At 46.6% G+C, this 25961-nt stretch overlaps 1 protein-coding gene across 5 annotated transcripts in view; it reads left to right on the top strand.

Annotated features, from left to right (window-relative positions):
* The window catches only part of STARD13 (StAR related lipid transfer domain containing 13), a 254912-nt gene that overhangs the window by 207084 nt on the left and 21867 nt on the right, over nt 1–25961 (top strand). For all 5 annotated transcript variants that reach the window (XM_073583197.1, XM_073583200.1, XM_073583196.1 and 2 more), the window contains exon 4: nt 19232–19295. In XM_073583197.1, coding sequence (XP_073439298.1) covers nt 19232–19295 — 64 coding nt within the window. The remainder of the gene's footprint in view (nt 1–19231; nt 19296–25961) is intronic.

Here is a 25961-nt window from a genome sequence, read left to right as displayed (position 1 = left end):
TGCCAGAATCTGTGTCCTGGGGGCATCATGTGAAGGTCGTAGGCGTTGGCATAGTAACTGGGTCTGCCTGCGCATATCAATGAGCTTAACTGCCATTTCAATCGCCTCAGGGCATGTTTTGTCTGTGGCAAAATTTCCCCTTTGAAAAGCATTGAGACAGTGCATTCCAATGACGGGAAAAAAAAATTTCTAACGCAAATTGCGCAAAAACTACAAATCCGATCGACACGAAAAATACTTAGCACACCTCTCATGGACGCTGGCTTCGAAACGACACCTCAATGGAGTCTGTGCGTGTAGCGGTTCAGGCCACATTAATTGCAGAAATCAACTGAATAATAACAATAAGTTAGCAGCGTTCGGATTACAATATAGTGGTTTTTTCAAACCACTATTAGGCTGTGTGCCCAGGATGTGATTTTTAAGCATTTTTGCCGCGATTTTCGGAGCGAAAACGCAGCGAAAACGTTTAAAAATCGTGTACAGTGCTCACCCCGGGCATTCCTATGGCATTCCGCACATGCTGTGCTAATGCTGCGCTTTTTTCCGCGGCGGAATTACATCGCGGAAAAAATCGCAGCATGCTCATTCTTTTGTGCGGAACCGCAAAGAATTGCCGCGATTCCGCACCCGTAGGAATGCATGAGAATCGCTTACTTCCCGCATGTGGCTATGCCCACCATGCGCGAAGTTAAGCGTCTCATGTGCAATTGGTACCAACGGTGTGGAGGAGAGGAGACTGTCCTCCAGGCCCTGGGTACCATACCCCTGTAAAAAAAAGAATAAAAAATAAAAAAATCGGGGTATATTTAACTTCCGACGTCCCGCGCTGCATTCCCGGCCTCAGCGTTTCCAGTAATGCCTTGCGGCAAGGTCCTGTGATGACGTAGTCTCGCGTGACTCTAGCGGTCTCGCGAGATCGCTATAGCAACGCGAGACCAACGTCATCACAGGTCTCGCAAGGCATCGCTGGGAACGGGAGCATTGCTGAGACAGCGCGGGACGTCGGAAGTTAAATATATCCCGATTTTTTATTTTTTTTATCATTTTTAACATTCTATCTTTTACTATTGATGCCGCATAGGCGGCCTCAATAGTAAAAATCTGGTCACACTCGTCAAACACTATGTTTGACGAGTGTGACCAACCTGTCAGTCACTTTCCAAGCGATGCTTCAAATCGCTTGGAAAGTGCTTGAATATCGCACGCGAAAATCGCGGCATAATCGCGGTAAAATTGCGGTGAAATTGTGCGGGAAAAAAACGCGCGATTTCTGGGAAGGAATCCGGTTTTCAGTGTCCGGATTTAAACGCTACGTGGGCACATAGCCTAAATATTGTAATCCGCACAATTCCATCCATTCCCATTATACGGACTGCACTAGCGGGTACTGACTCTCAGTGTACACACAAGCCAGGACTATAGATTGACAATCTATGGAAAGATAGGGCTCTAAAAAGAATCTGTGACTCGATTCATGCTGCCCAAACCAGGGATCGCATCACTCAGAGGCCGGCTGTGTGATTGCAGTGAAGTAGGTTTTTCTATGAATGGTTCCATAATTCCAGAGACAATCTACTTTGAAGAGCGCTCGGATGGCTTTTCACCACAGGACATTCCAGGTGACTGGTGTCTTGTGTTGTACAAACATGTGAAAGATCTGTCAGTCCACTAGACCGAGGACGAGAGAAGTGGCCAGGAGCAGCGCTGGACATGCTTTGATGTGCATCCAGGCTCAAATTCATGCTGCCCGTGGTGTGGACAGAATGAATTAAGTCACAAGTTGCCTTTAACCCCTTTATGACCGGGCCATCTTCCATAGTCATTTCTTCCTCCCATTTTTCCAAGAGCCACAAGGTATTTCTCTGTCCTCATAGCCGTATGAGGGCGTGTTTTTGTTGGACAAGTTGTAATTTTGAATGCCGCCATTCATGTTATCATGTGATGCACTGGAAAGCAGGAAAAAAAATTGAAGTGTCTTGAAATTGCAAAAAAATGTGCAGTTCCTTAGTTGCCTTGGCTTTTTGTTTTCATCATTGTCACGCTGGAAGAACCAGCCAGGATCTATCTTCAAAGCTCTTACTGAGGAAAGAAGATTGTGGGCCAAAATCTTGCGATACATGACCCTGTCCATCTTTCCTTCAATATGGTGCTGTCGTCTTGTCCCTTTTGCAGAAAAGCATCACCAAATTATGATGTATCCCCCACCATGCTTCACAGTTGGGACAGTGTTCTTGGGGTTGTACTCATCCTTCTTTCTCCAAACACGGATAGAGCAGTTGATACCAAAAAGTTCTATTTTGGCCTCATTGGACCACATGACCTTCTTCCATGCCTCTGTAGAAATTGCAGGAACGCGGGATGCAGTGACAGACTGGAGGCAGAGCAAGGGTTAACAGGTTTATTTACAGGGGAATACTCCACACAGAGAGGTAGAGAGTTAAACAAGAAATTCACAGTTTAAAGGAAAAGGATATGTGAAGTCGAAAAACAACGTTACAGAAAACGGCAGTACACTAGCACATACATCAGGAAGTCCTTAAACTGCAGCTCATGCTTCGAACTCAATAGCGCCGGCAACAGTGGGCACAGGGCCTTTTCCAGAATGATGCTGTAGTCGATCATGTGTCTTCTGGCGGCAGTGGTCGGTCTCCGGTACCTTCCACTGCGCCTAGTCCATATTCTGATGTGGCTAACAAAAGCACGGGCCACAGTCCTGTATGAGCCCAACGTGACTCCTAAACTGTCTTCACTGAAGAAGTCAGATCTCAAATGTAAGGGCAGCTATCTGCTGACAACATCAGGGCGCAAACATCAGAGCAACTAACTGCTGACAACATCAGGGCACAAGTTTCAGTCTCGTATGTGGTCTCTCTAGGGCAGTGCGTGTGCGGTACGCACGGTCACGTAGTGTACAGCACCCGGTTCTCTGGTAGTCATTGGACACACACTGCACATCCCGCTCTCTGCATGGCACTGGTGCTTCCAGGATGGAGCAATTCTCTCTGTGGCTGCTGCAACACCCGGCTCAGCTCTGCTCTGTATGCACAGCTATGCACTGCTCTGCTCTCTCTGGCTCTGCTCTGCTCTCTGGCTCTGCTCTGCCGGCTCTCTCTCTCTGGCTCTTGCTCCACACAGCTCTCTGTCTCCTGAATGCTGCTGAGCACACTGCTCCTCTCAATGCATCAGTCCTCGTCCTTCAGGCCTCTGGAAGCAGAGCTCCTCACTGCTCTGCGCTGGCCCCACACTGCCCTGCTTCGCACACTTTTTCCCTCTTTTGCTCACTCAGACTTCCCCCAGGCTGCAGGGGAAGGTCCATCTCCTTCAAGCTTTCCCCCGGAACAGTGGATGCAGCCTCTCAAGTTCCGGACCCTACCCGTAGGTAACTGCTGTCTCTTGGTCCCCCCTACACCTCCTCTGGATTATCCAGGTGGTCTTTGCCAATCTTGAAAAACTGGCCTGGACATGTGCTGGTGTAAGTAGGGGGACCTTGTGTGCCCTGCAGGATTTTAATCAATTATTAATGGTAATGTTTGAGACTGGTGTCCCAGCTCTATTAACGTCATTGGCCAGGTTCTCCCGTGTAGTTCTGGGATGATTTCTGAACTTTCTCAAAATCACGAGACAAGACCTTGCATGTAGCTCCTGACCAAGGAAGATTGACAGTCATCTTGTGTTTCTTCCATTTTCTAATAATTGTGCCAACAGTTGGTGCTCTCTCACGAAGCTGCTTGTCTATTGTCCTGTAGCCCATCACAGTCTTGTACACTTCTTCAAATTTGTCCCTGGTGTCCTTAGACAGCTCTTTAGTCTTGGCCATGCTGGAGAGGTTGGAGTGTGATTGATTGAGTGTGTGGACAGGTGTCTTTTATTCAGGTTGCAAGTTGAAACAGGTGCAATTAATACAGGTAATGAGTGCAGAGTAGGAGGGCTTTTTAAAGGAAAACTAACAGTCTGTAAGAGCCAGACTTCTTGCTGATTGGTGGGTGATCAAATACTTATTATTTTTCTCCACTGTAGCTAAGGCTGGCCATGCCTATGTCTCCTAAATCCCCCCAAAATCTTAATATTTCAGCACAACAAGACATTATGGACAATTATATGCATGCAACTTTGTGGAAACATTGAGAAAATCCCTTTTCTCTTTCCCATGAATGTGCCAGTGCAAAAAGCAAGATTCATAATGGTATAGTTGGGGAAATTTGGATGGAAGAACATGACATGCCGCACAGAGCCCAATCAAACTGTTTGGAATGTATAAGAATGGAGATTGTGAGTCTGACACTCTCCCCCAACATCAGTGTCATGATTGGTTCTGGTTGGAATGTCTGGGGTTAATCCGGGCAGCCTCCCTTTGACTTCTCTGAGGCTTTTTATAGCCTCTTTGTGGGGCCATGCTTTGTTGGTTATACTTTTGCCCTCGGCTGAGTGTGTCGACCCCGGTGTGCCTGTGCCTTGTGCCTGTGTTCTGATTTGCTTGTATGGTTATGACCCGGTTTGTTCCCTGTTGTGTTTTTGCTTTCTGATTCAGTGCTGTTTATCTGCTCATATGGTTTTCTGACTTCTGCTATGTCCCTGACTTTCCCTGTGGGCCTGCTCCCTTTGTACTGCGTTGCTTTACCCGGTTACTGACCTTGGCATGTCTCAGACCTGTCTTAACCACAACACCCCGTTATTCCCTGGTATCCGGTGGTCCCCTGCCTCCCCTTTTGCCCAGGAGTCTCAGTCGCCTTTTCCCTGTCTCCACAGGCTGAGTGCGCTAGGTCCCGCCTCCTTCCCCTCTGACCTGCGGTCATGTGCCACAGGTCCTGTCAGCACACTCCACTCCCGGAGTGCTGCCTCTCCCCGCGCTGCTGCACCACTCCTGGCGCTCGCAGCTTCTGAACGGTTTGAGCGTTGCAGTGCCAAGTTGTAAGGGACTCCCGTCCGCCATGGCCTAGATTGTTTCATCTGCTGGCAAGTACATGCCTATCGCTCATCCTGACAATCAGCTTCTTACCTCACAAATGTTCTTTGAATGGGCAAATGATGAATGATGCGAAAATTCCCACTAATGATGCAAAATCTTGTAGAAAACCTTCCCAGAAGAGCAGAAGGTGTTACAGCTGCAAATGAGAGACTGACTCGATTATTAATTCCTATGGACTTAGTATAGGAGATCAACAGCTCCTGTAGGTGTAATGTGAAAGTGTGCCAGTACATTTTTCCATATAGTGTAACTCTGCAGAAAATCAATAAAGCCAAACATAAAGCTCCAGATTTTTGTGCAAAATCTTCACTTAAGGTACTGTCACACTTAGCGATGCACCAGCGATCCCGACCAGCGATATGACGCGGTCAGGATCGCTGGTACATCGCTAAGTGGTCGCTAGTGAGCTGCCACACAGGCAGATCTCACCAGCGACAGAGCAGCGGTCGGGGGTAGCTACTTACATGTCAGACGAGGCGATAAAGACGTCCTCCCGCCCGCGTCCACGCGTCGCTCGTCTCCACAGCAGGAAGCCCAGCAGGAAGCTGACGACGAGAAACGGCCCAAGCCGTTCTCGCGCGATCAGCGATAATCAGCGGGGAAGCCGGTCGGAGGTAAGTATCAGACATAGCGATATCGCTAGCAATATCGCTGCTGCGTCACAAAACCAGTGACTTTACAGCGATATTGCTAGCGATATCGCTTAGTGTGACAGGCCCTTTAGCCTGTCTATGTGACCACCTATTGCTTACTGGTGCTGTATTTATTTGCTAAGATATCCTAATGTATATACACTGTCCATCAGTGGTGTATTGCTACTAGCAGGAGAATATGCAGATGCTATAGGGACTGTGAGTCGGAGAGACCTGGTGCTAGCATTGAGCAACTCTGGCATCACACTTTAAATAGTATCTGCATCCTGGATATAAATATGTATATAATAATAATAATCATCTTTATTTATATAGCGCCAACATATTCCGCAGCGCTTTACAGTTTAACAGTTTCAGACTCAAGTCAAAAGTAACAACATTAAAAATACAATAATAAAAGCAAAATAAGACGACCCTGCTCGTGAGAGCTTGCAATCTACAATGAGGTGGGGGAGATAGAGTACAGGTGTGTATTTACAATGATGTATTTACAATGATGGTCCAGCCATCTTGAGGGAGTGAGGGATAGATGGAGATAGTGAATTGGCTGCACATGCCCACTTACACATAGAATGACTTTGATTAGTGAACATGATAGACCGCTCTGAACAAATGTGTTTTGAGGGAGCACCTAAAACTGTGCAAGTTGTGGATGGTCCTAATTTCTTGGGGAAAGCATTCCAGAGGATTGGTGCAGCACAGGAGATTTCTTGGAGTCGGGAGTGGGAGGTACGGATTAGTGTAGAGATTAGTCGAAAGTCGTTTGCAGAGCACAGCGATCAGTTAGGCCGGTATGTGCCATTTTAGTGTGTGAAAGGCTGTGTAGGGGCCATTATACTGTGTGGAGTGCCATTATACTATGTGGAGTGCAAGGATGGCAGCAATTATACTGTGTTGGGGCCATTGTGTGACACCCCAGAGTCCGGTTGTCACAGTGACATTGCCTCCCTCTATGAGGTGAAGTCGTGCTTGGAGGCAGAAAGGGGACCCCATGCCAGGTAACATAGATTAAATCACAATTCCTGCTGCAGGTCAGAAAAGGGAGCTGCCTTATAAATTCTGGCCAGCAGAGGGGGTTGGTGAGTCAGCTAGAAGTGAGCTGAGGGAGTTGTCATGGAAACGAGAGCAGCTGTGAGCTGTGAGAAAATGACAAGACAGTAAAACGTGAGGTAAAAAGATCTTTCTGGAAGATCCAGTCAGTTCAAGAGAGGAAGCTGATCTGTGAAGAGGAAAAAGAACAAGAGCAGAGACAGAGAGGCTCTGGGGAAGCTGAAAGCTGCATATAGCAGACCCCAGAGCGAAGCGCTAATAGAGAGAAAAGGGACGTCAGAGTCCTTGGTGGTCAGGAGCTGTATGTCCTGATCGCCGAATCTGAAAGTACAGGGGATTGTAAATTCCTGTGCGACATTGAACACCTGAGGGCACGGCAGTGGATAAGGAGCCCGAGGCCGGCGGTGAAAAGGACGGTACCTGTGGAATAGGCTCATGCTGACAGCCGCACAGGTTAGTGAAATCATCACGCAATTGAGGGTCGCAGCTTAGTTATAAACAGCGGAGACCCACACACAAAGCGCAGAAGAAAGGTCCAAAATCCCCACCTGGCAAGGTGGATCCCCTGAATGCCTCCAGGCGAGCCGGACTCATTCCATCACCTGTATGTGGTACTCCGGATTGCAACCAATTACCAGTAAAAGGTAAAGAAACTGCACCTCTGTGTCCTCCTCTCATTTCTCTGCACCCCAACGTTCACAGCCATTTTGACTATTAATCTAACATCTTTGCCCTGGGACTATTGCTCTACCTGTGGAGAGCTATTTTCACCTCAGCTGCGCCACATCAACATTCTCAGGGGAACAACACCGCAGCACTGGTCACCTCTGACTAGAATAACACAGGTGGCGTCACGTATTTAATCATCTATAAACTTTATCTTCATTTTTACCACATCTAACAACATCACAAACAACTTTCCCCCCATTTTATTATTTAATGGACGCCCCAGGGCCACGGACCTGGTCGCCACCGCCGTGACACCGTCCCCCATTGAAGTTGACGGGCCTGGTACCGAGTAACCCACGGTCCTGCTGCACAGCGGCGCGCCCTCACGCCGCCGCGCGCACGTCCCGACGCTCCAACTGGCGTCACTAACAGGATTTAGCGAGCCTGGCAAAGCTGGGTACTGTGCGCCATAGACTTTATTAAATTGAGTGCTAAAGACTTTACTGAGCTTTCAAATAACCGCCATAACTGATTCACACAGTGCGTGCGAGTAGAGAGGGGCGTGCCAATGAAGCTGGAGCTGCGCTTTATTGTGAGCAAGTGAAAAACAGGAAGAAAATGCCCAACTCGGGTGGAGATTCAGCGACGGTCGCAGCCGCAGCCTCCATAATGCTGCTATCAATGCCATATATACCAGGAGCAGCCTGGTTACCACAGTATTCAGGGGACTCGCACACCCTGAGCGATTTTAAAGAGAGACTATGTAGTTTATTCAAAGTGTACACCCTGTCAGAGAGCCAAAAAGTCAGTATCCTCATTGGCCAGTTAACTGGTGCGGCCCAGAGGGAAGTAAAGTCCTGGCCGGACACTGATAAAGGGACTGTCCAAAAAATCTTGGCCAGACTGAAGAACACTTTTGATACCCGCACTGCAACAGAGATAAAAATTAGATTCTTTGGGTGCAAACAGAGAGTGCAGGACAGTATACGGGACTATGCCCTTAATCTTCAGGAGGCACTACGGGCCGTAAAGCAGGTTGACCCTGAGAGTGTGCAAGATGAAGATAGATTACTAACAGAGCAGTTTATAGAGGGACTCCAGTCTAACAACCAAAGGACACAGCTGCGCATAATGGCCCTACAAAATCCTGAATTGGACTTTGTACACTTTAAGGATAGAGCCGTGCTACGTGAACCGAATCCTAGCAGCACACAGCTCTCTAAGCATCCTGCAATTACATACCAGCAGGAGACAGCATCCTTTCCAAAGACTTCTATTGAGACTGATAAGCCGTCCCAAGATGATGATTCTGCTGCAGACTTACATCTCCAAGTCAAGGAACTAACCAAAAGTGTGGCTGCACTGACAAAAACTGTGCAGTCCCTGCAAGTGACTCCAAAGAAATAGATCCAGCTGGCCTCCAGTCTGGATGATGTCCCATGGCGACAACAGAGGAGAATCCCACCGACCAGAGGGAGAGACAGCGATCGTTACGACGAGGACGGACAGCCCATCTGTCGCGGCTGCAACAAGGCGGGACACCTAGCAAGATACTGTCATTTAAACAAGCAACCCCTGGGGCAAAGGGCCAACCCCCAGGAGTAAGACGACCAGGCCCACCAAATTGGCGAGACAAGTATGTAGGAGGACGACCAGTCTTGCCTGTCGTGATTGACTGTTTTCCGATGAACGCTTTACTGGACACCGGCTCCCAGGTGACAACGATACCATATGTTCTTTTTAAGCAGTACTGGGCAGATTCAGACATTACTCAGAGCCCAGATAAAGACTTTGCCATTTTTGCCAGCAATGGTCAGCCCTTGCCTCAGATGGGATATAAAAAGGTGACCATCAAGATTGGCTGAGTAGAATTGCAGTCACAAGGTTTGATTATAGTAGATATTGACAAACGAGAATGCCATCCTATGATCACTTTAGGCATTAATGTAATTGAAAATTGTCTTGGAGAAATTATTGCTTTGTTACAACAGGTAGCTGAGACCACCAGCTCCAGTCAGCAACGGGTCCTGCAAAAGGAGATCAGAGCCCTGATGCAGAGACAACAGGTAGAGCTGTCTGGTGGAGAAGTCGGCAGTGTCAGAGTAAGTGATCCTTTCCCCATTGCAGTACCTCCCAGAAGTTAAATGTTAATTTGGTGTCGGGCAGCAATAGGCCTCAGGGTACAAGATTAACAAGCCCTGGTAGAACCCATGTACTCTGATAGTAGGCCCACTATCCTGACAGCCAGAGGGGTAGTTGATGTCCGCAAGGGGAGAGTACCAATACGCATCTTAAATTGTGGGGAGAGAGAGGTCCAGTTACCCCGGTATGCCACCCTTGCTAAGCTGTTCACTGTCAGCAACAATGCAATAGAGGCACTAGAACCCTTGCTTCCGTTTGACAAGGTGGAAGAGAATAGCTCTGAAGGGCAGCAGGAGGATTGGTGTCAGCAGCTACACGTAGGCACTGACTCCACCCCTTCGCACCAAAAACTTGGGGCTTACCGGGTGGCTCTAAAATTTGAACTGGTCTTCAGCAAGCATCCTCTAGACTTTGGGCAGGCAAAAGGGGTTCAACATCATATCCCCACTGGAGATCATCCACCCATTAAAGAGAGACACTGGCCTGTACCCCCAGCACACTATCAATGTGCCAAGAGTATGTTACGGGAGATGAAGGAGGCTGGGATAATCAGAGATAGTTGTAACCCCTGGGCAGCTCCATTAGTCCTCGTTAAGAAAGATGGTACTATGAGAATGTGTGTAGACTACAGGCGGATTAACAGCATTACACATAAAGATTCTTACCCATTACCTAGAATTGAGGAATCACTAGCTGCACTGAGAACTGCTAATTTTTTCTCTACCTTAGATCTCACCAGTGGGTATTGGCAGGTTCCTGTGGCAGAGGCAGACAAAGAGAAGACAGCGTTTACAACACCAATGGGCCTCTGCGAGTTTAGCTACATGCCGTTTGGGCTCAGCAATGTGCCAGGAACATTTCAGCGGTTATGGAATGCTGCCTTGGACATAAAAACTTTGAAACCATTCTACTGTACCTGGACGACATCATCGTCTTCTCCAAAACCTACGAAGACCATTTGAAGCACCGAGCCGAGGTATTCGAAGCCCTGTCAAACTTTGGCTTGAAAGTAAAGCCGTCCAAATGTCACCTTTTGAAACCCAAGGTACGGTACCTAGGCCATATGGTGAGTGCGGAAGGTGTGGCACCCGACAATGTCACCGTTATCCGGGACTGGAAAAGACCCAGCACTATTCATGAAGTGAGGCAATTTCTTGGGTTGGTAGGCTACTACCGAAGATTTATCAAGGACTTCACCAAGATAGCAGCACCGCTGCAAGATGTTCTAGTGGGCCAATCCAAGAAGGCCAAGAACAAGAGTCTTCCGTTTGAGTGGAACAAAAGGATAGAAGAGTCCTTCACCAAGTTAAAACTGGCCCTCTCCGGAGATGAGGTCCTGGCCTACCCTGACAATGACCAACCATTTGTACTTTACACTGATGCCAGCAACGTGGGATTGGGAGCAGTGCTTTCACAAGTGCAGAAAGGCAAAGAGAGAGTGATTGCCTACGCCAGCAGGAAGCTTCGTCCTACCGAGAGGAACCCTGACAACTACAGTTCCTTTAAACTGGAGTTCCTCGCCATACTCTGGGCGGTAACAGAGCGCTTCAAGCACTACTTGACTTCAGCAAAGTTCACCATCTACACGGACAATAATCCGCTAACCCACCTTGAAATGGCAAAGCTTGGGGCACTTGAGCAGCGATGGATGGCCCGGCTGTCCAACTATGAGTTCGCCATCAAGTACAGAGCAGGACATAAGAACGCTAATGCGGATGCGTTGTCCAGGATGCCCAATTCACCAGATGGGGGAGAAGATCCAAAAGAACTCGAAATCGAGTTACCAGCCTTCCACCGTCCAATTGCAGCCCAGCGCTCCCAAGGAGTGAGGAATAAGCCCTTTATCGTACGAGAGGTAATGTTGAACCCATTACCCCATCATGAGTGGGCAGAGACACAAGATAGTGACCTAGCTGTTCGCCTACTAAGGGAGTGGCTGGCACAATCTGATGCACACCCTGGTCCAGATGATCCACAGGAAGCACAGCAGCTATGGAAGGAGAGAGGCAAGCTGTTCATCTACGAGGGTAAACTTTGTCGGAGGAACATCAACTCGCGCACACATGGACTGGTCTGGCAGGTGGTAGTCCCGAAGAGGGATGCGCCAGTGGTCTTAGAGGCATACCACAATGGAGCAGGACACTTCGGTTGGAAGAAGTTGGAGGTCCTACTTCGTGAAAGATTCTACTGGGTTGTCATGAGGAGTTCCATTGAGAAGTGGTGCCGAGAATGTGGCCCATGCAACCTGCGCAGAAAAGACTGTGACAGCCAGCGAGCCCCATTACAGCCGATCATCACAAAACAGCCACTTGAACTGGTAGCCATGGATTACGTGAAGTTAACTCCGAGTAGGAATGGCTACACCTATGCTTTGACCATCGTGGACCATTACTCAAGGTTCTTGGTAGTTGTGCCTGTTAAAGACCAAACAGCGAAGACAGCAGCCAAGGCATTTCAGTAACACTTTTGTCGACCGAACGGATACCCTGAACAAGTGCTCACCGATCAAGGTCCAGCCTTTGAAACAGAAGTGTTCCAGGAGTTATGTAACATGTACGATTGCAAGAAAATCCGAACGACGCCATACCATCCACTGACAAATGGCATGTGTGAGAAGATGAACCAGGTGGTAATTGACTTATTGAAGACCTTACCTCTGGAAGAATGAAACTAGTAGCCAGAGAAGTTGCCAGATCTGGTAGATCTATATAATCGCATACCAGTAAACTCCACAAATTTCACTCCGGCCTACTTGATGAGAGCAAGACCTGGCAAGTTACCCATTGATTTGGACATGGGAGTCTTAACACCTGAGACAACATCACCAGATGCAGACTGGGATACAGAGCGGCAACAATACCACAAAGTATAAGAATGTGTGGAGATAAGTTTGTCCCAAGCAAGACAGAAGCAGGAAAGAAATTACAATCAAAACACCCCTGCAGTTCCCTTGACACCAGGAGAACAAGAAAGAGATGTGTTCACAAACTAGATGACCAGTGGGAGGCAGAGCCATACACCGTTATACCTTCAGACTTTAATAACACCAAGGTATGCCTCATCAGGAAAAATGGAGGAGAAACCTTCAAAGCAGTCTCAAGAGATCATCTAAAGGTGTGCCCTGATCAGTTGAGGGACAAGAAAGAAGTCCAAGACACTCCACAGCCCATAGTAGGGGTGGAAGAAAAGATCCAAACTATCCTTGGAGAATTTCCTCGGACATGGACACAAGTAAATCAGGCAATAGTGGTACCAGTTCTAACCTTTCATCAACCTACTGCACCAGATGAAGTTGAGACTCTAAATGAAATGGCTCCAGTAACAGATACCACATCTGCAGTGGAATGCGGAAATCTGTCCCCTGCTAACAGCGAATCTGACAATCTCATGGTGAGTCTAGGAGTAACGAGAAGGCAGTCTAGAATACCAAGTCTACTTATAGCGTAGTGACTAGTGCACCAACAGTAGACATCAGAGAACAGGTCAGGTCATCAGAAATACCTATACTACGTAGATCCACTCGTAGTACTAGAGGTCAGATCCCTGCCCGTTATAGAGATTACATAATGTAAATAAGGTAACAAGAATGTATAGTTGTAACCGTTAAGCATGAGAGCCTACAGAGACTTACTGTATGAACTTTTTTTAAAGTATTCGTAAAAAAACCAGTTAAAGGACAATTGGGCCACAGGACTATGTGTGGTCAGAACTTTTATTTGTAAATAGTTACTCCAAAAGGGCCTTGAAAATAAGCCGCCGGCCTGGCCGAAAAACAGGCCCATCTACAGATTGCCCTGTAACCACGCCCAGGGATGACACACAAAGTGGGTTAAGGCTTTTCCCACCAACCAAGCTCCAGGTACAAGCGCAAAGACAATTCCTGTACAGCAGCGTAAGGACTGGTCGCTGCAGTAACTGTGCTATTGTTTCTTTTTCTTGTCTGGTTTTTGATCATTTTTACATTTTTAAGACTTTGTAGATTTTCATTAATTGTTGTTAACAATTCTTGTTATGTTTTCCTCAGTCCAGGAGTACTGAACTTAACTGGGGAGGAATGTGACACCACAGGGTCTGGTTGTCACAGTGACATTGCCTCCCTCTATGAGGTGAAGTCATGCTTGGAGGCAGAAAGGGGACCCCATGTCAGGCAACATAGATTAAATCACAATTCCTGCTGCAGGTCAGAAAAGGGAGCTGCCTTATAAATTCTGGCCAGCAGAGGAGGTTGGTGAGTCAGCTAGAAGTGAGCTGAGGAAGTTGTCATGGAAACGAGAGCAGCTGTGAGCTGTGAGAAAATGACAAGACAGTAAAACGTGATGTAAAAAGATCTTTCTGATAGATCCAGTCAGTTCAAGAGAGGAAGCTGATCTGTGAATTGAGGGTCACAGCTTAGTTATAAACAGCGGAGACCAACACACAAAGCACAGAAGGAAGGTCCAAAATCCCCACCTGGCAAGGTGGATCCCCTGAATGCCTCCAGGCGAGCCGGACTCATGCCATCGCCTGTTGTGGTTTTCCGGACTGCAACCAATTACCAGTAAAAGGTAAAGAAACTGCACCTCTCTGTGCCCTCCTCTCATTTCTCTGCACCCCAACGTTCACAGCCATTTTGACTATTAATTTAACATCTTTGCCCTGGGACTATTGCTCTACCTGTGGAGAGCTATTTTCACCTCAGCTGCGCCACATCAACATTCTCAGGGGAACAACACCGCAGCACTGGTCACCTCTGACTAGAATACCACAGGTGGCGTCACGTATTTAATCATCTATAAACTTTATCTTCATTTTTACCACATCTAACAACATCACAAACAACTTTCCCCCCTATTTTATTATTTAATGGATGCCCCAGGGCCACGGACCTGGTCGCCACCGCCGTGACACCGTCCCCCATTGAAGTCGACGGGCCCGGTACCGAGTAACCCACGGTCCTGCCTGCACAGCGCGCGCGTCCTCTCGCGCCCTCACGCCGCCGCGCGCGTGTCCCAGGCGCTCCAATTGTACTGTGTGAAGGGCTGTATGGGGTCCATTATGCTGTGTGGGTCATTAAAATTTATGGAGGGCTGTGTTAGGGCCATTATACTGTGTAGTAGGCTGTCTGGAGGGAGGTGAAGGAGCCATTATGCTGTGTGAGGGCCATTATGCTGTGTTGAGGGAGGTGTGGGGGGCATTAAACTATGTGGAGTGCCATTGTACTATGTGAAGGACTATGTGGGGGCTAATATACTGTGTTGAGGACTGTGTGGGGCCATTATACTTTGTGTGGGGATAATCATACTGTGTGGAGGTCATTGTATTGTGTGGAGCTCACTGTATTGTGTGGAGGCCTTTATGAGAGCCATTATATTGTGTGGAGGACGTGGGGAGCCATTATACTGAGTGGAGTGCAAGAATGGCAGCCATTATACTTTATGGGAGTAATAGTACTCTGTGGAAGGCTGTGTGAAGGGCTGTATGGGACCATTATGCTGTGTGGGTACAATTAGACTGTATGGATGGCTGTGTTGGAGGTCATTATAATGTGTGGTAGGCTGTGTGGGGGACATTATACTGTGTCGAGGTCTGTGTGGGAGCCATTATATTGTGTGTGGGCGATTCTCCTGTGTGGGGGCCATTATGCTATGTAGGGATCATCATAGTGTGTAAGGCAGAATGGGGTCCATTATACTGTGTGGGGGGGGTCATTGTACTGTATGGAGGGCTATGTAGGGGCTATTATACTGTGTGGAGGATTGAGAGGGGCCATTGTACTGTGTGAAGGACTGTGTGTGCACCATTATACTGTGTGTGAGCCATTAAACTCTGTGGAGGTCTTAAAACTGTGTGTAGGGCTATATTTGGGCCATTATACTGTGTGGTGATCATCATACTGTGTGGGAGTTATTGTACTGTGTGGAGGACTATGTGGGAATATTATATTATGTGGCACGCATTATACTATGTGGGGCCATTTCACCATATAGAAGCCATTATACTGTGTGGAGGCCATTACACTGTTCGGGGAGCTGCAAGGGGCCATTACACTGTGTAGAGGCCGTTAAATTTTGTGAAAACCATTATGCTGTGTGGAGGTCATGATACTATTTGGGGACCATTATGTGTGTGGGGGCCATTATTCTTTGTGGAAGGCTTTGTGGGGGTCACTATACTGTGTGGAAGACTGTATGGAGGCCATTATACTATGTAGAGACCATTATACTGTGTGAAGGGTTGTGTGGGGTCCATTATACTGTGCAGAGAGCTATATTTTGTGGGAGCCATTATACTTTGTGGAGGTCATTATACTTCCTGAAGACCATTATATTGTATTGAGTGCTGTGTGGGAATCATCATAGTATGTGAAGGGCTATAGAGGGCCATAATACTGTGTGGAGGATTGTGGGAGGTCATTATGTTGTGTGGAGGTGATTAGCTGTGTGGAGGCAATTATACTGTGTGAAGGGCTGTGTGGGGCCATTATACTGTGTGGAAGCCGTTATACTGTGTGAAGGCTATTATACTGAGTTCTGGGCAGTGTAACGCAATTATATTGTGGGTCGCCCTCCCAGGGCTGTGGGGTACTCGGTACCAGGCCGGTATCAGTGGGATGTGTCACAGCGGCAGTGACCTGGACCGTGACCCTGGGCGCCCAAGTAATAGGAAGATGAATGGTGGAATGTAGTTAAATGAATAGTTTGTGACGCCACCTGTGGTGTTCGGCAAGGGAGGTGTTGGGCCGACGCTGCAGACAGATCCTCTGGGACAGGTGATGTGGTGCAGCAATGATGTTATAGCCCTCCACAGGCAGGGCTGTTGTCCCAGGGCAGTGTAGATATGGAGACACTTAGATGTTGTAGTGTTTGGCGCAGGGGATGTAGCAGTGCCAGGCGGACGGACGCAGGAAGGAATGGAGGACACCAGGGCATGTAGTTCCAAAGCTTTACTCACAGACTGTAGTGCCCGCTTCTGCGCCGTGTCCTCCGGGTCAAGGAATCAGTCGACCTCCAGGCAAGATGGAATGCTCCCTTCCACACTCCGCCAACTTATGTGCCTTTTCTGAACGTCTCCTCTATAGCGCCTTTAAGTGTGAAGATCTCCTAGTACTGTGTTACAGTGGAGTTCCTCCTGACAGATGTTCCCAAGAACTCTACTTGCACGGCAGACAGCTGTAGCCTGCTTCGGGGACTCTCTACTCCTAGTCCCGGCTCTCTATCCGTGTTGCTGTTGTGCCCTCAAGTCTTAGATGGGAGTAGTGCATTTACAGCCCACTACTCCACCGGTGTCTGCTGCAGAACCATTAGTGTCCATACAACCTCGGGGACCAGGCCCCGGCCTTGCGCTTAGAACTTCTAGGTAGGGTTCTTCCTCTAACCCACGTCCTCTGTGTTCCCTTTTACTCCTACGTTCCGTACTTGTCTTTTCCCTTCTATGGAAGCTCAGGCTTCAGTTCAGTGTCCTTCTCCTTCTTTCCTTTCCCATGTCAGCTGGCTCAGATCACTGAGGCAGCTGCAGCACTCCTTCCTCCATCCCTCTTCCAGGGATCCCCACTCCTCCCGAGTGGCTTCCTCTCCCAGACTCTCCCTCTGACTCACAGACTGACTGACTGACCTCAATCCTGGAACTGTCCCGCTCTTATATATATATTCTGAACTCCACCCACCTCCCAGCACATCTAGTGTTCCAAGCAGGGAACCACCAAAGGTGCTCTGCTTCTCTCTAAGCAAGGAGCCGCAATGTGTTTTTTGCTGAACTACTCTATTGTGTGGGGTGCGAGTGTTGGAGCGTGGTCAGGAGCCTCCAACTTACCTGGATGGTGGGGCACCACACCTTAGGAGAAGGTGCAGTACCTCTGTGGCGACTGAGCCTCAGGGGCGCCACAATTGTATTGTGAGTCTGTGGGGGGGGGGCATCATACTGTGTTTTGGGACTGTGAGAGCCATCACACTGTGATGTGGGGCTGTGTGAACCATCATACTGCGTTGTGGTTTTGTGGGGGAAATCATACAGTTTTATGGGACTGTAGAGGCATCATAATCATGTGGGGGAACTGTAAGCAAGCACATGATTGTGTTGGGGGCTCTGTGGGAGTATTATAATGTGATTGTGAATTTTCTTTTAGGTTTTCATACTGTGTTTGAGGGGGGGGACATTTTTATCCACATACTTTATGGAGGTATCTAAAGGTTTGTCATAGTTGCATTTTTCTTTTATATTCAGGGACATTGAGTAGCCAAGGGACCCCTTTACATGGTCATATAACTGTGGGCCAAATAACTATCTCTCCTGACTTCCATATACAGGAGCTCTTATTGTTTCGGGAAAACAAACAAATTGGCCTTTGAAATTCCATTGTTTAGGGAGAGTCAGGATGCCCCAGTACATAAAAGGTAGTTGGCTGGTCCCCTTGAAATCATTGGGTTCATCTGATGTATATGAGAGCCTTTAATAATGCTCCTATCACATCTGCGCTAATCATGTAGCAGATCCTCCGCTTGACGGACAACAGCAGTACCTGATGGACCCATTAACTATTTAACAATAGTGGGGGGTCTTTGTACTTTTTATCAGTTTGTTCAGTATTATGGGACAGATCTGCGATGTACGCCTCCCACATAAATATGAATTGAACCTAAATTATTGAGTCATAAAATAATGGATATTCACTCTGATGATAACCTGTTCCAAAACACTTCTCCAGACTCAGCGTATTTTTTTTACAGACATTGGAAAAACAATCCTCTCTTTTTACAGACTGCAAATGATACAAAAATGGTTTATTGGATGCAATGTTGCAGAGTTCATCTATAAAGAGTAATTTTATAATACGGTGGCATATAGAGTGCTTTATTATAGCATATAAAGTGTTTTTGTGTTATGGAGCTGTAGGAGATGCGTGTGACTCCATGCAACCTCTGAGTCCTGCATGTGCATCTGTTGTGTGCAAAAGTCTAAATATATTCTATAATGAGATATGTAATTTGAAAAATGCTAGAACTTTGCTGATCACTGATCTTTTTCCTCTCTATACATGAGCATGATGTTAGTAAGTAAGGTTAATTTATTTTACAAAATAAAAACAGTTATTATATCATAAATGCAAATACCATTGCAATATAGATAATAAAAAATAAATATATTTTATGCAGTAGAAGAGATTTAAGGCAAAATCCAAAATCATCCCCACTAAATGAAATCTTAATCCACATCAATGGTTTGCAGGCAGCAGCAATCTGGCCTGAACGTGTAAGTGAATAGGTTCAATAGCTGAAGATAACTACAGATAGATATGCAAAGGAAGTAAAGAAAAGCTGACAGGCTTAAAAATTGGAATCTAATTACTGAATGTGATCTACATGTTTGCATGCTGATAATGTAAACACCTGACCTCAAAGGAGCGCATGTGCCTGGGTGGGCCAGAAGGCCGGTGACCACTGTAATTGGTCCACTTGCCAAGCCGAGCCCCCAGCCCGGACTGCATTTATAGGTTAGTCCAGAAGTCACAATACACACAGGAAAGGTTGGAGGAGATCCAGCTGATCATACTATTACTAGATCAACATTTGCTAAGGATTCTAGGCTAAATGTCAGCAGTAGTTATAGCCAAGTTGTGCTAAAGGAACTTGGATTTATCCTTTAAGCATTTACAAAAAAAATCTGCAGAGAAGATGGGAGGTCAGGCTTGGAAGGAGCGGAAAGTTGCCAAACGCAAGAAATCTTTGTCTTCCATCAGTCAAATAATAATTCAAGGATATGTCTCTGCTTCTAGACGACTCAACACGTTGAACAAGTGTGCATCCATGAAACTCGATGTCAGCCTCCAAAGGAAGAAGGTAAGAGCAATGTCATCTATGGTCGTACTGTGCTGGCCACTCTTGGCTCCTACTATTGTCTTATGGCAAACACAGATAGTAAGTACCAGTCGCTGGATATTTAACAATCGATCTTGATATAAAAATGGTGCAATCTGTAGACAATCTACCAGACATACTTTTTTATACATTAGGCATTTGATTAGGTGTGTAATTATCAGGGTCTGATTAATTACATTGAAGTGGGTGGTAGAAAATTGTATGCACAACATACAAGGGGCATTTATAGTAAAGTCATGGTCTCCAAACCGTCCTTGCCCAACAGTTAAACCAAAACTCTCAGCATGCCCTTCCCGCTTACGGCTATCGAGTTTTGCAGGGTGCTGTAATTTTTTGCAGCTCCAAACCCCAGATTGTAAACTCAATGCTTTAACTATAAGAATATATGAAATATATAACAAGTAACAACTTGAGTTAACTTAAAGGGTTATTCCCAACAGGGATGGGTATCACCTATCTACAGGCTATCTACAGGATAGGCGATAACTTGCTTATTCGATCTCGAATGTATGTGGCAGCCGCTTCATTCATTCTCTTATAAACAATGAATAGAGCAGTGACATGTGAGAAGACCACCACTTTATTTAATGGGGTATTTCTAGGGTTCGGTAGGGGTCCTCTAGAGGTCAAGTCAGGTCAAGTCATCACCTCTTGAGTAAGGCTAAGTTTACGTGTCCAGTAATCATCCTTTAGAGCTGATTCAGCAGTAACCCATTGACAAAAAAATTGTGCAGACCACTTTTTTTGTCGTCCGTCTGAAAAAAAAAGATTTCAACTGATCCGTTTTTTTTAACATTGAAGTCTATGGAAAATGGATTTATTCGTTAGCCATCCATTTTTCTCCTATTTGAAAAGGATAGGGTTTTTTTTGCTTAAGGCTACTTTCACACATCCGGTGTGTGGGGTCCGGCGGCGTGCGGCGAAAAGCCGGGCCGCCGGATCCGGCCTGCAGCCGTGACACCGGATGTGTGTGCGGCGTCTGATACGGCTCGGACGTGATTTAAAGGAGCCGCAGCAGGAGGTGGACAGAGACAGCCGCTGAGAGAGACAGCTGCTGAAAGGGAGGTGAGGGGAGGGTAGGAGAGGAGGGGGAGGGGAGAGGAGAGGGGAGGGGAGAGGAGAGGGGGTTGGAGAGAGAGAGAGACATGTGGGGTTAACACTCAGTGTCCGGGCGAGAGAATCTCTCTCTCTTGCCGGGCACTTGTGGGGTTAACCCCACAGAGAGATCTCTCTCTCTCACCCAGACACTGTGAGTGTTAACCCCACAAGTGCCCGGCGAGAGAGATCTCACACAAGTGTCTGGGTGACAGAGAGAGATCTCTCTCTCTCTCACCGGGCACTTGTGGGGTTAACATTCACAGAGTCCGGGCATGCGCTGTGGAAAAAGCCGGTCCGGCGCTGAGAAAAAACGTTGCAGAGAACGTTTTTTCCAGACGCCGGACCGGCTGTTTTTGCCGGATCTGGCAAAAACCGGATACGCCGCATAGGCATCAGGCGCGATGCGGCGATAATGAAACTATGGGGAAAAAAACGGATCCGGTGGCAACAGGCGCTGGATCCGGTTTTTACATTTTTCGCCGCATCGCGCCTGATGCACAAAAACTGATGTGTGAAAGTAGCCTTATGGAGGTGGAAAAATAAATGTTTAACATACTGTATACTACTGGATGGGAACTATGTAGTAATCATCTATTGAAACTGATCCAGGAAGCAAAATACAGATCTTTTTCAAATAGTATAAAAAAGAACAGATGGCTACCTGTTGTGAGTTCATTTTTCCCTTCACCATTGAGGTCTGATGAACTCCCTCCTCTGGTGAAGGAAGGTAGTGAGCGGCCAAGCGCTTGAATCCTAGACAGGCTAGATGGGCCTTGTTTTTCACACGTTTTGATTTTGAGGTCTCTTTTCTTCCGGGCACTAAGAATGTCAAGGCAGACGCCCTCTCTAGGAGTTTCCTTGCTGATTCTCCTGTTGTGACTAAGCCCACTACCATCTTAGGCGAGGGGGTAGTTCTTTCTGCCATCTCGCCCGATTTGAGACGTGCTCTGGAAGAGTTTCAGGAGGACAAACCTGAGCGTTGTCCCAGTGGAAAGTTGTATGTTCCTGACCAGTGGAGGAAGAGAGTGATGTCTGAAGTTCATTGCTCTGCATTGGCTGGTCATCCAGGTATTTTTGGCAATTGTCTGATCGTGTGGAGCAGCTCGCTGCTGAAGTGTGGGGAATCGGGAACTGTTGGCCATGAAATGGGCATTTGAGGAGTGGAGACATTGGTTGGAGGGAGCCAAACACCAAGTCGTGGTCCTTACTGACCACAAGAATTTGATTTACCTGGAGTCGGCCTCAGAGATATAGAGGAAAAAATATGCACACAAAAAAAAAAAATTCTGACACTTTTTTGTTTTCCTTTTTTTTTTTTACAATTCTCTCCTGCTATTGAGGCCAACTCCAGGTAAATCAAATTCTCGTGGTCAGTAAGGACCACGACTTGGTGTTTGGCTCCCTCCAACCAATGTCTCCACTCCTCAAATGCCCATTTCATGGCCAACAGTTCCCGATTCCCCACACTTCAGCAGCGAGCTGCTCCACACGATCAGACAATTGCCAAAAATACCTGGATGACCAGCCAATGCAGAGCAATGAACTTCAGACATCACTCTCTTCCTCCACTGGTCAGGAACATACAACTTTCCACTGGGACAACGCTCAGGTTTGTCCTCCTGAAACTCTTCCACAGCACGTCTCAAATTGGGAGAGATGGCAGAAAGAACTACCCCCTCACCTAAGATGGTAGCAGGCTTAGTCACAACAGGAGAATCAGCAAGGAAACTCCTAGAGAGGGCGTCTGCCTTGACATTCTTAGTGCCCGGAAGAAAAGAGACCACAAAATCAAAACGTGTGAAAAACAAGGCCCACCTAGCCTGTCTAGGATTCAAGCGCTTGGCCGCTCACTACCTTCCTTCACCAGAGGAGGGAGTTCATCAGACCTCAATGGTGAAGGGAAAAATGAACTCACAACAGCTACCGGTAATTAACAGATCCGTTTTCCGTAGACTTCAGTGTTAAAAAAAAACCCTGGATCCAGTTGAAATCAGTTTGTGAGGCTAGTTTCACACTTGCTTTTTTTTGCAGCGCGTTTTTCCCGCAAAAAAACGCATTGAAAAAACGCATACAAAAGCATACAACTGCTGCGTTTTTTTCAAGCATTTTTATGAGCATGCATGAAAAAAACGCAGCGTTTTTATGCGTTTGTATGCGTTTTTAGTGCGTTTTTACCGCGTTTGCGTTTTTTTCCAACATTAGGTGGCCCCTCACACTAACCCAAACCATGACTTTACTAACCCTAACCCTGACCCTAACCCTAACCCTGATCCTAACCCTTAACCAAACCATACTTAACCCTAACCTAAACCCTAACTAACCCTAACCCTGACCCTAAACCTAACCCTGACCCTAACCCTAACCCTAACCCTGACCCTAACCCTAACCCTGACCCTAGCCCTAACCCTAACCCTAACCCTGACCCTAACCCTAACCCTGACCCTAACCCTGACCCTAACCATAACCCTAACCCTGACCCTAACCCTTAACCAAACCATACCCTGATCCTAACCCTAACCCTAACCCTGACCCTAACCCTGACCCTAACCCTTAACCAAACCATACCCTGATCCTAACCCTAACCCTGACCCTAACCATTAACCAAACCATACCCTGATCCTAACCCTAACCCTGACCCTGACCCTAACCCTAACCCTAACCCTAAACCCCCTTAACTAACCCTAACTCTAACCCAAACCCCTAAATTCCATTGTCTAAACTAATGGTAAAAAAAAAACCACATGTGCAAAAAAACGCATACATAAGCATGCCAATGCGCACATATGCTCACCATAGACTTATAATGGGTGTCTTGCTGTAAAAAAAGCGCATTGCGCGCACATGCGTTTTTTTGAGGCAAGTCGGACGCTCAAAAAATGCAACAGGTTGCATTTTGTGCGCCCGAGCGCATACCGCAAAAAAACGCATGCGCGGTAAAACACGTACAAACGCATGTGTATGCGCACATAAGCGCATCCCATGCAAAGTATAGGGAAAAAAAATGCATGCGCTATTTAGCGCTAAAATACCGCGAAAAAAAACGCAAATGTGAAACCAGCCTGAGGTAGACAAAAAAAAGTTGAATCTGCGCAACTTTTTTTGTTAACGTATTCATGCTGGATCCGTTCTAACAGATGATTACTGGACATGTGGCCGCAGCCTAGTTAGGTGATCCTTTTCTAACCCTATAAGTAGTAAAGTTTTTTGGGGAAAAGTGTAAGTATGAAAAAGTATATATTGAAAATGTGTTATATGCTTGACACTTTGTTGATTATCAGAAAACTCTGTGAGAAATATTACCATAGGGGAAGCCAATGTGGCTGCTGTGGGGCCACCGAAGAGAGGGTCTCATTCCAGAAGTGGGTCCTATCTTCATTTTATTTGGTGTTGATAGGTTAGCAAACAATATCCAGAGTTTTGACCCAACCTTTGCATTTTCAGTACATGGGGATAACAGAATAGGAAGCCACATTTTTCCTTGCAAAAACAGACAAAATTGTCAGCAAGATGGTTAAATAGCATTTTTCACTTTGGTTATTACTGCGGGACGGTGCTGTCTCTGATTTGTAGTTTTGCCTGTTAACCATATCCTGTGCATGTGCTGCTGAATATATAAGTGTTCCTACAGACCAACAATGGTGTTTACGTAGAGAACATAATTAGCATAGCCAGAGTCACAAGTGATTATCCGTGACCTTCTTTGTGTGTCAGACAGACTGCCAAGATCTAATAGTGGATTCAGTATCAGACCCACATATCCTAGGCTGGCTATGAATGCCCAGGGACTATGGAAAAATCCATACTATTTCTAGATTTGTTATATCTTAGGCAACCACCATTATCGCATTCATCGACATATGTAGCCCTTTTTTATTCCATTTCTTGCTATTTTCTACTGATTCCTTGTACTTCAAGATTTAATAGTGTCATGTAAATACCTAATTTGCAACTTCAAAGGGCTTGTATTAAATGAGGGGGTATATAGACAAACAACATTGGTCCTATCAATGGTGGCAAATCAGTTAACTGTGGTCACTGGCTGTTGAAAAGAGACCCCATGTTGAGTGATGTTTTCATACATGACTATTTGGAGGTCTTCAGTTCTCTGAGGCCTTGAACTAAAGTCTTAATGATACTACTCTATCCACCTTTTGGGGTCAATTTTACTTTCTGACTAAAATGCATCTATATTTGGCTAAAAATCTGTTGTTTTTTTAAATTGTTTCAATAGAAATTTTGTACTGTTTGCCTTCTACTGCGTTGGTTTTGCACTATCAATAGTTGGCTGCTGAACGAATTAACCGAGAATCCATCAGTAAGCTCACTCTGACTGTCTCTTGGGAAGTTTGTAACTTTTTACCTGTCTTTCTCTGACCTGATCTAAACTGCTTTAGGCTATGTACACATGTTGTGCTTTGCTGCGTTTTTTTTCTGCAGGCAAAACCTACTTGAAGCTGCTACAAGAAAAAAGCAGGTTTAGCTGCGTTTTTTGCTATGTTTTTGTTGTCTCTTGTGCATGGTGATAAAGTTTATCGCCCCCCCAAAAAAATCATGATGAGACTTCCTTAAGGTTTTTGCACCAAAAAACGCAGCAAAACCTGATACCTGCGTTTTTGCTGCATTTTTGCACTTATTCATTGTTTCCTATGGGTGAAAAAACGCTGCATACACGCTGAAAGAAGTGACATGCTGCAGTTTTCAAAAACGCAGCCGTTTTCTATATTGGTCTTGAAAAAAAAAACGACGTATGTGCATGAGATTTCTGAAATCTTGTAGCCTTTGCTGGTACTGTGAAATGCAGCATAAAACTTGCATTAAAAAACACAGCAAAACGCAACATGTGAACATAGCCTTAGAGGGGTTGTTCGGTCTAAAATTAAAAGTCTGCAGTAACTTTGTGTGAATCCCCCAGCGCATGCAATGTGCTTTGCGAGGATTCGCCGGTTTATGAGCCAGCAACAGCTGTGATGTATTTGTTAGGCCGGGGTCACACTTGCGAGGAATTTGCACGAATCTTGCGTCTCAATACCTGGAACTGCCGCCATCACTCGGGACCGGAGCACTCAGCTGCGTAGAAATACATGCAGCCGCACACTCCGGTCCTGAGTGCCAGCGGCAGTGCCGGGTATTGAGACGCAAGACTCATGCGAGTTTCTCGCAAGTGTGTACCCGGCCTTATACGTACTCACGGACAGATCCAGTCTTGTGTTGAGCGGGGCCGCGCCCCTTCTGGTAGTGCGACCATCCAGTGGGCGTGGCCTGGCGCCATACACTTGTATGGAGCGAGGCGCCGCCCTGTCTATTAGTGCGACCATCCAGTGGGCGTAGCCTTGCTCTATACAAGTGTATGGAGCGAGGCCACGCTCATTAGTCAGGCTCTGGCCAGAAGTATGTATAACGCATACATCACCGCCATACCTGGCTCAGGTATCGGTGAATCCTCATAGCGGGGGACTCATAAGTCTGTAGTCACTCAGAGTGACTGCAGACTTTTCATTTTAGACCGGACAACCCCTTTAAGGTCAGAGA

This window comes from Dendrobates tinctorius, unplaced genomic scaffold (assembly GCF_039654945.1).
Source record: "Dendrobates tinctorius isolate UK_male_01 unplaced genomic scaffold, ASM3965494v1 ptg000075l, whole genome shotgun sequence".
Lineage (NCBI taxonomy): Eukaryota > Metazoa > Chordata > Amphibia > Anura > Dendrobatidae > Dendrobates > Dendrobates tinctorius.
This window is presented reverse-complemented; position numbering and strand designations above follow the sequence as displayed.